General features: G+C 41.5%; 1 protein-coding gene across 3 annotated transcripts in view; it reads left to right on the top strand.

Moving 5' to 3' along the window:
• Positions 1–13,969, top strand: part of LOC103528584 (BEN domain-containing protein 5) — a 571,072-nt gene that overhangs the window by 531,982 nt on the left and 25,121 nt on the right. Inside the window, exon 1 of one of the 3 annotated variants that reach the window (XM_030455435.1) lies at positions 7,272–7,711. The exons of 1 other annotated variant lie outside the window; for it this stretch is intronic. In XM_030455435.1, the coding sequence (XP_030311295.1) occupies positions 7,495–7,711 (217 nt within the window). In that variant the 5' untranslated portion in view covers positions 7,272–7,494. Of the gene's footprint in view, positions 1–7,271; positions 7,712–13,969 lie in introns of those variants that run through there. One more of the 3 variants, XM_030455436.1, reaches the window with a different exon arrangement.

Genomic DNA, 13,969 nt, shown 5'->3' with positions numbered 1-13,969 from the left:
GAAAAGAAATACCAGGCTGTGTGTACAAGCATCAAAAACTGATTATATGCAGGATCTAATCTTTAATATCACACCATCCTCACTGAAAGGTATTGCAAGAATATGACAATTCATATTCTGAATGGTGTGTTTCTCTGCAGTCATCTTGCAGAATTCTTATTCCTACCAGGAGAATATCAGTCTACTGAACTGAATAAAAATGTATACATTAAGTTGCTTATTTAAATGTCCAGCTTTGGTGTTTGTAGAGAATTTAAGCAGGAGGCAAGATGACCTGAGCTTTGTTTTAATGATGTGAGAGGCTAATGACTGTTACGAAACAGGAAAGAATGAGAAGTGATATAATATGCTGGAAATGAGGAAAAAATGCAGATTTCCAGTTATTAGCTTTTGTGGATATATTTGCATAGATGACTGGGTGACATTTCATGCATGAACTTGGTAGAGCATCCTTAAAAACATTCATCTTAGAAGAGTACTTAAAGAGAACCTCAAACTCAAAAACTCCCATTTTTGTTAAAAAAAACCCCAAACACAAGAAAACAAAAATTTCCCTGAGGTACAAGATATTTTGTTATGAAACAAAGCTTGCTTTGCCATGAGGAATACTGTGACAGCCTATGGAGGGCACTGCTTTCTGATCACACTTTATAGAAGATCCTGGTTCCCCTGAATGTTAAATAATAGTGCACAGGAGAAGTTGCTCAGGCTTTTGTGGAAAATCTGAGCCAAGCATGAAGCCCCTGGTGGTTTCAAACAATTTTTGGCTTAGCAGCTTCCTATGCCATTTTCTATTTTGAGAGAACACATTCCTTGTAAGTGGGGAAACAAAAAATGCTAATTTTTTAGGTTGTATGAGATAAAAGGAGGTGGGTGACAGCAGCTCCTTCCAGGTAACATTTGCTTGGTTTTGGTTTTTGTCAGTTTTTGGATTTATTTTTTTTTCATCACCTGTTAGCACAGATCAGGTGCAATTTCATTTGGGACTCATAAATGCTTAAGATGTTTGGTTCTAACAGGACTGGAGAGGTTCACAGAATGTAGTGAAGGTCTTTACATCAGGGAGCACTTGCACTTTCAGTTTCCCACAGTCTGAGCATTCAGTTTGCCAGGTGAAAGAAGCTGTGAAGAATTATGTTCTCTTCATTTAAATGTGATTATTAGATTATTAGCAAGACACAGCTGAGAAATGCACTTTCCTGAAATATTCTGAGGATTATTCCTGCTCTGTTATCTCTCATTCACCTTCTACAGCAGGATTCCACGTGCTCATATTATTTGTTGCTCTTCAGAAGAGCTGCCGGTCCACCTCTGATTGTGACTTTCATTAGAAGCAGAAATCTCCATCTTCTCTTCTGGAGTGGTGAGCACCAATCCCTGGGAATATTTTCAAAAAACTCCCTTTGCACTGAAACATAGCCAGCCCTGAAAGGGATTAGAAAGAATATGACAAGACAACGAATTAAAAAGCACTGGGGTGTGAAAACATCTTTAAGCAGTTTTGACTCTGCCCTCATTTATGGAATCCCATTTCTGCTGATGATGACTGTCAAGAACTTTCCAAAAGAGCAAGACCCATCTCCAGAGACCATCCAGTCTCATGCTGAAATCAAGTGGAAGGAAAGTAGAAGTGTATGTGGAGGTACCATTCTGTAGAAAATGCAGTCAGTGGTAGTTGACCTCCATTTCTTACTATCTGATGCTACTTCTGTGAACCTCTCAAGCAGAACAGTTTATGCAGCAAAGGGCTGTAGGAGCCTTTTCCCTCTCACTCTGAGATCTAAATGCCAGTTCAAGACAGAATAGTGATGATACAGATGTGAGAATAGAAAACCAAAATGGAAATATTATGAAAAGGGATCATAAATGCTGTCTTGCTCAGAAGCATTGTGTAAAGCATAACATAATCCCAGGCAGTGTCTTGTAATGATGTTTTACACTGAAGCCCAAAAGTTAGTCCTCGCCAAATGAAAGTCACTTTGTTGTCTAAGTTCAAATGAAACCAAATTCTAGTGGTGGTGCAAAAACTATCTATATAAAGCTATTTTTAGAGTTGTATTGGTAAAATGTTTGTTGAAAGCTAGAGAAAAGAGAAAAAGAAAGGGAGAATCTGACATCAAATTTCCAGATAGAGTGAAAATATATAATATATAATTATAATAATATAATATATAATATATAACATATAATATATAATATATAATATATAATATATAATATATAATATATAATATATAATATATAATATATAATATAGTGAAAATACATAATATACCATTGGAGGATGGTTTTAGCAATCAAGATTATTTGGGCTGCAACATTAATATAATCTTCAGAGGAGTTCTTGAAGATGGTGGCAGTGGTACAAAAAGGATGAGTTTTAAAGGTGAATCCATGCAGGAGTCAGCTTAAAGAAAATTTCTTTCCTACCTTCCTCAGGCAAGAAGTTTATAGCATGGGAAACACCATACTGCCTGTGTGCAAGAGAGATGCTATTTAGCAAGATTTTTGATGGTATACAGCATGGTGGGAGCTGAAAGTCATGACAGTTTGGGAGTCATTTGCAGCTCCCAGACAACCCAGCCCCTGCTGAGCAAAGGACCGGGTGAGAGGGGGGAGAATTACAGCCTTACACCAAGGCAAGAGCTTGCTGACTCCCAGTTCCTGTTGGCTTTCTGTGGGCACATTTAACCTGTAATTTGGAAAAGGCAAATACAGTCTGGCACACATTCTTGAAGGGTTGCCAGTCCCAGATCTATCCATTGCTTAGCCTGCCAGAATGGGAAAGATAAGTATCTTACAGACCAATATCCACAGCAACAGACAGTGGAATTTTATCTTTTCAAAACACAGAAAAAATCCAAAGAAAGTAATTACTTTTTCATTTTTCAGTTTTATAATAGTAATAATGACCTTTAGGTCAGGAAGTTTCAGCAGTTAATGACTGTCTGGCTTTTTCTTTGGTCCTTGCTTTCTCCAGCCAGTCATTAGGCGTGAGGAAAGTGCCTTCTCCAGTGGTCACTTTGGCTTAATTATTACCTTTTCACTCTACAGAACATACCAGCTGGGAAATAAGTGTCTCCTATGTGAATGGACCCATAAAGTGTTCCTTAGGTTTCATTTCTTTGAAAGAATATTCTGTTAGGATGTAAGAGTTTAATGTAAAAGATGACTGAGTATTACTTCCAGCCCAAAGAAAGGTTAGATCACTCTCAGGAATTGGGACTAACTGGCTTTGCAGTGATGCTCTGCCTCTTCTGAGGATGGTTTAAGGCCATAGATTTCACAAGATTAAATCTTAAGAATTTATCTATATAATCTAGGTTCCCATGCTATTCTCTTGCTACTGCAATCCTTCAGAAATTATACGTGGACGAAAACATTTTCTTGTCCATCTTCTAGAGTCTCTTTGTTTGTTTGTTTGAATTTTATATATAATCATTGGGGCACTGAGAGCAGAGCCTGGCAAGCCTATCTTGAGAGTTAAAAATTATTTAAAACTCTCAAGGGAAACAACCCTCTGGAATAGCTGCCCTGCTCTTTTTTTTCTAGCTAGCAAATTGCCTCTTCCAGCCACCCTCTCTATGTCAAAACAAATCTAGAATCTGTTTATGACTCTGTTCAGAAGCAGATTCAGTTATACCTCAAAATGACTTTATCTTACATTCAGTGTAAGATAATAAATGAACTTCTATGGGACTAAGGTATCTTTTGACCCCACCCTATTGATCATATTCTTGGTAAAAATTAACCAGGTTGTGAGTAGATTGTATGCATGTACCTACATAAACCTTTGAACAGTCTTGAGTTCTTTCACATTGTTGTTTGAGTTAATCTTCAAGTTTTGTGACTTTAAATGTCATTGTTAGATAGAGCATTACCCACAAAAATTGTGGATATAGCTTTTCTTCAGGGTGTATTTAAGACTGAAAGCAATTGTGTAGTTGTTGGATACTGGAGAATAAATAATTCTCCAGTAATGTTTCCTAAACTGCATACTGGATGCATAGGGATTCCTAGCAGTAATCTGGGGTTCCACTATAGCCAAGTAGGCAGGTAGTAGTGAAACCCACTTGTGTAGGTATTTTACTAAGTAATAAACTCACCCAGTAGTGAAAATTCAAGTGAAACTCCACTTGAATAGTAGCACAAAATGGGATTTTTTAGATCAGTAGATTTAAAAGCAGTATGGTGTCACTTGAGGGTTTGGTATTAAAACATGGAAGTGATGTGACTGATGAGCCTAACTTTAAGGTCTTGCTGTAAAAGAGATTTAGCACCTGTGTGAGTATTCCTGGTATTAATTAGGTTTTCATCTGATATATTTAAGTGAAAACACAGAATGCACATCAAAACAGCAGGTATCAGCTTCTGCTTAAACACTTCTACTTCTCAAGAAAAATAGCAGCAGCAAAAGTATGGGTAGTTTTCCAGGAAACAGCCACTCAGGAGTCCCACAAGGGCAGGGACAGAGCTTTGTGGTTTCCTGACTCTTGGAGTGGTGCTTTTACTTTTTATTCTGAGGCTTCATTTGTGTTTTGAAAGTGTGACACTGCTTAGCAGGACTGTGTTGTTTCTCAAAGGCTCGACTTGCTAGAGGACTTAAATCTGGTGAGGATCCAGTAATCCCTTTAACAAAGAGTTTTCAAATCTACACCTTTAAAATAGCTTAAAATTTCAAGCTAATCTCAGTGCTAAAAAAGATGGCTAAGCATTAGTAGAAACAGGAGAAGTCCAAAAGAAAGGAGTGACAGTACTTGTGTTTCATTCTATGGTTGAATGGATCTTTTCCTTAGATTCACAGCTAACCAGTGCTGATTACTTATAGATTTTAAAGCCAGAAATTAACACTTTTTTCCTTGTAGGCAGAAGAGAAATGTATGGTATAATTATTAATTCTTCAGTGTTATGATGCCTTCTGGCCCAACGTGCGTGCTAGGGACCAAGGGTAAACACACATTTATCATCCTGACCCTTAATCTGTTCCCAAAAATGTCCTTCAGCAGAGAACTGCAAAACAGCCTTTCTAGAGTATTTGAGAGTATTTTGAGGGGTTTTGTTTTGGGGTTTTTTTTTGGTTTGTGTTTGGTTTGTTTTTTGTTTTCTGCTGATAGAGATATTTACAGCCTTTGCTGTAATTGAACCTTCAAATACAAAATGTTGCAAATACCAGCTTAGAGTGTTCTTCTTAAAAAAAAAAAAAAAAAACCAACAACAAATACCCCAAAGCTAAAAATCCCCACTAGGAGGATGATCATTGGCTTCATGTGAAATCTTTCAGTTTTCTTTCATTGGTGCAAATTCCCAAGTCCTCCCTGGTACTTGAAGAGATCTTTCCCTTTCCAAGCCAAATTTTTTGTGTTCCTTTCCCTCCACAGCAGTCTTAAACACTGCTAATAGAATTCAGCAGTGGGGGAAATACAATCCTGGTAAGAGTCAGCATACCAAATCCCTCACTAGCGACTCAACTTAGTGGGACAAAATTGTCTTTCACGTAACTTCAGCAGGGCCCAGGGAGTCATTCCAGCTGTCAGTCTGTCCTGTCACCTTTCTGCAGCTCCTTCTACCTCGATTGTAAAGAGAGGGAAAGGAGATGAGCGACCTAGAGCAGCTGTTATTGTTTGATCAGCAATGCAGTCATTGCTGGAATTTAATTTCCCTTGCAGCCTAACTACTGGAATACATTTGTCATCCATACTTCGTAGCAGACTTATATTTGCCTGTAATTACATACTAGTCTGGCAATACTTTATTGTTAACATAAAGTACTGCCATTTAAATCCCAAATCTCAAACTGAAGTATTTGCAAAACTCTGTAATTGCTAAAATAATAAAGCTGCCATTATTGTATGAGAAGTTTACAGCTTGTTACTGAAACACTCATATTGGCTTAACCATATCTGTATCTGCTCTTTATTCATGTGTTGCTCAGGAGACAGACAGATTTCTACTGGGCTGACTCTTAAGTTTCTGATAGTTCCCCAGAGTGGCTGAGGTTGGAAGGGACCTTGGGAGGTCTTTTCCACCCCCTCTGCTCAGGCAAGGCCACTGGGGAACAGGTTGCTCAGCTCAATGTCCAGATGGCTTTTGAGTTATCTCAGGAATGGAAACTCCACAAGCTCTCTGGGCACCCTGTGCTGGTGCTCAGTCAAAACTTCCCTTCAGCTTTACCAGCTTGTGGTGCTACCATGTTCTTAAAAAGTCTGTAAAAGATAACTAGGAAAAACAAGCGTGATTAAGCTCAATGTGATGGGTACAGATAGTACTGCTAATGTTTAGGGATATGCAAACAGGAGATAACATTTTTATTTCACTTTTTGTTGACTTGCAAACAGAAAACGAGCCACTTCCTTCTCTTGCAGTTTAATACTCATTCTGCCATTTATTTATCTTTGCCTTTATATAATTCTCCACCTATTATTGTTCTCCTCCTAATAGTGAGTGGCTAAAAGTCCTAAAAGAAACCTGGGTGAACCATCAGCAGTCCTGCCACGTTATCATTTTTTTCACACAGGAAGCTCAAAGCGTGTGCACCTGTCCCAAAACTTGGGAATTTGTGCTAGGAATGGCACAGTTTTGTTACACACTTATCACACAACTTCTCAACTCCCAGTGCTATTTCGGGGGAGAACAGGGAATCCTTAGAGCATCCTTAGGTACCAAAGAATGGTACCACCAAGTGCAGGTGGTTCTGCACTGCCCTCAAGACTTTTAAGTAAAAAAAAAGGTGTTCGGATCCTGTTGCTATTTGGCAGGTGGATGCTGAGGGTTCTCTGGGTGTTGCTGGACATGAAGAACCTGCTCTCACTTGGCCACAAAATCTTTCCTGCTCCTTCACTCTGCATTTGCTACTTTGGAGCCTTGGATCACCTGCATAGGACCAGGAGAAGGCTCCTGATTCTGGAAGTTTTTACTCCCTAAAAACGGAGTTTTTAGCTCGGGAAACGACCTCCCCGGGGCCTTTCCTGGGGACGAGCGTGACCAAGCGGGGCCCGGCCCGGTCCCTGTCACAGCCCGGCCAGACCCAACCACGCCATGGCCGAGGCCGCGGGGTGGGAGCCGTCCCCCCGACACCGGTGCCCGGCGACTGCGCTCCCGTACCCTGGCGAGCGGCACCCGCCCGCACCGACACCGAGGTGCGAGGCCGCCGCGGAGCCAGGGGCAGCGAGGGGCCGGGACACGGGCCGGGTCTGGCGGAAGGGGTGTTTCCGCAGGGGCCCCGGGCGGGCCGAGACGGGGTGGGGTGAGGGGGGGGGAAGCCGGGCGGCGGTGGCGGCGTCGGGAGGAGCGGTGCCCGCCCGCCCCTGTCAGCTCGGCATCCCGGACTCGCGTCGCTCCGCGTTGGATTGCTCGTGTCTGCCGGGAGCCGGCGGCTGCCCGTCTGTCGGCGCGGCCAGGCCAGCTCAGCCGAGCGCAGAGGAGGATTTTGAGGAACAATAACAGAGCGGGGAGCGGACCGGCGCGGCCGCCCCGCCCGCCGCCCTCCGCCGCACCATGTACGCCTTTGTGCGGTTCCTGGAGGACAACGTCTGCTACGCCCTGCCCGTCTCCTGCGTCCAGGACTTCAGCCCGACGTCTCAGCTCGACTTCGACAACCAGAAGGTCTACACGGTCTACCGCAACCCCGAGGAGGCGGAGGAAGACGAGGAGAGCCCCGGAGAGTGGGGAGACCGCCTGCTGCTCCACAAGGCCCAGATCCTGGCGCTGGCAGGTGAGGGCAGGGCGGGACGGGACGGGACGGGGGGGGAATGGAAATGGCGGGGGTGGTGGAGGTTGGGCCGGGCCGGGGGAAGCCCCAAATGCCACCCCCACCCCGCTGAGGTGGGGGAAGGAGGGAGAGAGGGGGAGGGGAGGTGGCGGCATCGCGCCCACACATGCTCAGAGCCCCGGCGGCACATGGCGGGTGGGGGGCGCGGGGAGGAGGAGGACGGAGATCCCGGGGGGTGTGTAGGGGGGGGTTCTCCTACCCCCTTCCCGCAGCGCTGCGGGGCCGCAGCCGCCCCGGGTGTCGCTGACTGGGGGTGTGGGGTGTGGGGGTCCCACCGGTGTGGCCGCGGCAGTGCCCTGGGTAACCCTGGGTGTCTCCTCCCCATCGGCTTCCAAAATCACCGGGAGCCCTTGGCAGGACACGTTCTTAGACCGCGGCAGGGCTGGGGCCAGAAAGTTTAAGAAAAAAAAAAAAAAAAAAAGTTAAGGATTTTTTATACAGGGTTTATTTATAGTGCATGGAGTCATTTATATACCTTTGCAGTGCGGCAGCGTGCTGCCAAATGAGAGGGGTGCTGGTTTATGTCCACTTTGTTAGTTTAAGTGACTTCACAAATTGGAAAGCTGTAGTGGAACCAGACCTTTTAAGATACCAGGCTCCTCAAGCTTGGGTTTGCTACGTTTGGTTTGACTCGTGTTTAAGTTGTGAATGCCTCTCTAGACAAGAGGACCAATTAAAGTGCATCTGAAGAAATAAAGTCATGTTTTGGCCATTTAGAGGAGCTCAGCCCTTGTGAGGTAGTACTCTGTGTCTTCCCAAATCGGGACTCTGGCAGCACGTTGCCTTCCAGACTTTTTGTAATTTCCTTTTAGCCACAGAACGTCAGAGAGAACATAAAAAGGAAGTTTGGTGGTGTTTGTAGCAAGTTATTGGCTATCTTGGACTTTCCCTGTCTAGGCTTTTGAAAGATGACCATTGGAAATGTCAGTCTGCAAAGAAATGTCAGATAGCAAAGTAAATGTTGGGTTCTGATCCAGACCTTTCCACCTGGGGAGAAATATTGGTTTTGTCTGTTTCCCCAAATATAGAATGGGCTTAGAAAACTCTGCTGCCTGGTATTTAGTTCTGAGAAGGCAACAACACTGAGCTTTGATCTCTACACAGAATAACTTGGTGTTAAAGTCAAACAGAATTAGTATTTTTAAGTTTTAATGCTACTTTTAAAAATATTAGCTCCTAACCAGTTCAGCTTGCTACTGGTCCTCTTGGTAGCTGACTCAGACGGCGACTTTGACCATTAACTTGTGGCCATAAGTGGATGGCTGGATAAACCACGAAACAAGTGATCTTGTGTGTCCTTTCCTTGTGAAGCTTTCCAGTTGCTAAATGTTTGCAACTGTTGAAGTTCAGGAGAACTAATAAACTAGCAGGAGAATTCACTCCTCTGGTGGGCTATGTTTTTTCTGTCCTGTGCCATCCTGTGTGTTGTCTGTCTCCTGTTTATAGCAGAGGAGAGTTAGTATAAAAAGTATTTCTTGCAAGTTGTCCCTCACATCCATGACAGACAGTGTTTCACCATTCAGGAGTTGCTTGGCCTCTTCTCAAAAGCATCCCCATTGGATTTCACCTTCCTCTTTCTCACTGGGAACTGAAGCAACAGTGCCCTTTCTGTTCCTCATGTTCACCTCACCAGAATTTGTTTCACAGAAATACTTAAAAACAGCCATTTTGCTCACTTGTTGAGCTTCACTTTTCTTGCAGAAAGTGCCCCTAGTTTGTCAATTCCCTTGTTCCAGCTGGAGTCTGTACTTACCTAAAAGAAGTCTTCTCTTTGTTTCACTGCTCTTGAACCAGAACAAACCAGTGTATGCTGTTTTTTCTGGAGGACAAGGCTTGTTACTTTGAACTATTTCCTCCCCAGAGATTTAAATTTCTACAGAAAATTCTCCTCCTTTCTTTCTCCACAAAGTAACATGTAGCTATCTTTGTTACATCTGTCATATCTCAATGTATCTGATGAGATCTGTAATTTGCATCCTTGGAAAATTACTTCTGTTCCTCTTTTCACCATGCACCATGTAAAAATACCATGATTGATTAAATCCTTTGTATACACTTACACTTTTAAAGTTGTGGTGCTCTCCCCAGGGTTTTAATATTGCTGGTTGTTTTTGTTGTGGTTAAAATTTTGAGGAGAAAAGTTGATGAAGACATGAAGACATTTTGGCACCGTTTTTGGTTTATAGTGACCAACTGTTTTTAGAGATTAGGAGAACTTTTATGGCAAACATCCCAAGTCTGATGTTATGTAAACTACTTATTTAGTTGAAAAAATAATTTTACAAATCTGTAGTAATGTTTCACATGCTGGTATAGAAGTTATCATTCTAAAGGTTTCCAGTCAACCTTAGTAGTATTGGAAGTAATGTGCATAGAATTACTTTTGTATGTGAAATTCAGATTGTGAGTTGGTTTTGAATTTTTGGAAGGAACCTTTGGCTGCACAAATTAGTACATTGGTGGCTTAAAGGATATAGTGCTTTGGTCCAAGGATTCCAGGCCCAAAGTCATGGTCCAGATATTTAATGGAACAAACAGCAGAAAAAGAGTAAGAGGGGTTAAAGTCATCTTTTTTTAAGCCTGCACAGTATTCTTCTACAGTTTGAACAACACTCAGTTTTCTTTCACTTATGTGACAAGGCTGCTCAGTTGTACCTATTTATATGTATTTTCATGATCAGACACTGTAGGGAGTTAATCTGAGAAACAGATCCACTTGGTTTTCCTTTCCAAAAAGGAAGAAGAACACAGAAGAGCCATATTAGCAGCACAATTTTCTTTCTTGAAAAGAGTTTTCCTTTTGACTTTGTTTAAAGAAAACCAAAAAACTTTGAAAAGTTCTGCCCTTGTAAAGTTGGACTTCACAGAGGGATAAATATATGTTCATGCCCACAATACAAAGGTTTTTTGAGCATGGGTTGTATAAGGAGTTCATGAAACAGTCGTCCTCATGTGAGAGAGTTTAGGAGCATTTCCTTCATCTTTTGTGGTGAAGTTGGATGGTTGGAAGCCTGCACACTTGTGAGGAGTATTACTGTTGCTTCAGAGGAGGGAGAACTGCTATGAAGGTGTTTTGGTCATGCTTATAGCATCAAGTAATTAAAGGTAGACAGATAAATACTGTCTGCTTTAGAATACTTCAATATAAAGTAACATGAAATAGTATTTCAGCAGAGTGATAGATGAACCCTGAGTAGCTGTACACTTTCTGTTGTCTGTGCATATGATTGGGAACTCCTGACAGTGGTGTGTGTTGATCTGGGAATCTTTGGCTTTTTCCAAAGTTAGCCAAGGACTAGGGGTCCAAGCAGACTGGTTAACCCCTGCCTAAGACATTTCCAGAGCTTCAAGCCATGGCAAGCACATTAAAATAAATATTTTGTGCCATAACAAGTTCAACATTTGGCTATCAGGCAATTGATGTTAGGTTGTAATAACAGAATAATTTAATTTATCTCTTGAATGGAAAATATAGCTCAGCAGACTTCACTTTTGCTATACAGCAGCTTTTTGAAGTGTCATGTGAACTGGTCTGTCATGTTGAGAATACAGAAATAGCAGTCAGCTTTTCAGGAAGAGTGTGAGTCTGTCTTTCTAATTATTTACACCCTTCCTTTTCTCCCTTTCCTTTCTTAAGGGTTGATTTTCTGGTTCCTCTTCTGGAAACATGTGGGCCACTTAAAACTTTTCCACACTTGTCCAGTGTAGTCACTGTCAGAATTTTGTCTATAAGCAAATACACCTTAAAGGAGCTCGGATGATCCTTGGGTGACCCTGTTGGATCCTTTTCTTGCCCTGCAAAGTGATGAATGAATTGTGGTTCAGGGACTTTTTGGAGTTCACTATTTTGGACTACATTTATTAACAAGTTAGTAGTGACTGTCTTCAGAGTTCAGGCATGCTTGTTTGACTGCAGTAAATAGTTGTTCTCTGTACTTGATGCCCTCATCATTTCCCACCCACACAACTGTTAGAAATGTATCTCCATCAGATCTTACAGCCAGAGTACATATGTCAATACCTGTGTGCATCATATTCCTTCTTGCCCTTTTATGAAATATTATGCTCCCCTTCTTATTTAAAATAGGTTGGGTGGGTTTTTTTAAGTCTTTTAAAGCTTGAGCAGTTCATGGTGAGGTAATTTGCTGTGTATTTCAGGAAGATGCAATATCTCTGTTCCCAGAATAATTGTAAATTAGAAAATTCTAGGATTGAGTTTGCAGTAAGGTAGAGGGTGGGTACACACTAAGAAGTTAAAGCTGACCTCTTTGCTGTGGATAACTGGTGGAGGGAAGACTTTGTCAGGTTGCTGGAATAGAGGAAAATTTTTAAGATGAGCTTTTATTGGTTTTTTTTCCTAGTCCTGTGCTGCTTTGTGCATTTTTTTTTCCTCCCTGCACTCTTCAGCCAGCTTGGAGAGTTGGGGCACATAGAGCAGGTCATAGCCATGGCCACAGTGTCCCATGTTCCATCCCATGCTCATACATAGCCCCACACATCACAGATCCTTTCCCAGGGCAGTCTCTAGACTGAATGAACCATTGTGATAGGGACAGCATTTGCTAATTCTTTGTTCCTAGAAAGCTCTAGGTCTGTCCCCCTGTCCCCTGTTGTGATATTCAGTCCCTATGGTGTGTGACAGGGACTGGGGAGAAATGACATCAGGAAAATAACCAGAAGGCCTGCAACTGCTTCTTGAGTGATTCCAGGTGTTGCCCTGAATAAAGAAGTGCCAGGAGGCTGTAGGAAACCTTCCAGTAGTGGTTCTTTGCAGACTCTTTTTATTTTGATTTTTCCTGGGAGAGTCCAGGAGTACCTGTGGATGTGATACCCCTTTGCTGTACCTGGGCATTGTGTGCTGCCAGCATCATCGAGATCAAGTAAGCCCATCAGGTTATGCTGAAATAACCATGTTCAAAATATGATATAAAATATATTATTATTTTGAGAATTGTGCTTTTTTGTACCTTTCTACTATGATACTTGAGGTGCATGGCCTACTTTGTCACATACTTAGTGGGCATACTGCTTTTTTTACAGGGTCAAAGATCTGGCTGTTTGCAGAGATTCACCAAATCATTTTGTCTAACAGGGTAACTTTGTTACAGTCTTAAATAAAGTTCTGAATACAACTGTGGTGGTATTCACAAAGAATGTTGAAAGCTAAATTTCACATTCATTTTGTGTTTGATCCATTTCTGGTTTATATTTAATTCTTTTAAGTTGAAGGGTGGTATCCTCTTTCCCTTCTTCTGAATTCTGCTGTAGGAGCAGATCTGAAATATGAAGGGCTTATACAAAGGTGCAATTTTTGAATTCTGTTGTCATTTCTTTTTGTTCAGCATTGGAGTCTTAATATGACACCTTCACACAAAGCTTAAGTCACAGCAGCAAAAGAATTGTGGAACTTTTAAAATTGAAGCTGGTAAATAGTGATGGTTCTATGTCATCAGCAGGTTAAAATGCCAGTGAAAAGGAATTTTAAAAGTGGGATTTTTCTGTGCAAGATTTTACCCTTAGATTTAGTTTTGTCTTTTTCTGCCTCACTGCTTGTTCTGGGAATAAATACATCGTTTTTTGGTCTTAAACACTGCTCAACTGGTCTATTTTTTCCTTACCACATTTGCCTTTTGCTTCACCTTAATAGTCAGAAGGAATTTATTTTCATGCCATAAATACATTTATGTGACCTACACTGTTTTTGTTTCTCTTGGTCTTGGTACATACATTGCACCACATAATATGAGTTCTGTTTGTAAATGTTGTATATGCTTAACTGTGATTTAGTGAAAGTATGAATTTCAGGATTTAAATAAAAATTACTTGAGAGATAGTATGGTTATGGTAGCCATGGTAACTAACACTTACTAATTAAAAATATGCTAAAATTTGCAGGGGAGTTAAAAGAGGAAAAAATGTAGTTTAATGTTTTTGTTTTCATAATTTAACAGTAAAATATTTTTTTCCCCAATGGATTGCTTAAATGCCAGTCAGTCAATTATTGGCTTTTTTTAAGAAACCCTTTAAAAATAGTAGAGTCTGGGGCACATGGGTGTTTTTCTATGTAAACTAAAAAATGCATAAATCTACCCACTGTTTCTGTAGGAGGCTCATTCCTTGGGCAGGGATAGTTGAGGCTTCCTGGAGTGTGCCCTGCAGGCTGCTGCATCATCTGCTTTATCTGCTGAGTATCTGGTAGGC

Source organism: Calypte anna, chromosome 8, assembly GCF_003957555.1.
Source record: "Calypte anna isolate BGI_N300 chromosome 8, bCalAnn1_v1.p, whole genome shotgun sequence".
In the NCBI taxonomy this organism is placed as follows: Eukaryota; Metazoa; Chordata; class Aves; order Apodiformes; family Trochilidae; genus Calypte; species Calypte anna.
This window is presented reverse-complemented; position numbering and strand designations above follow the sequence as displayed.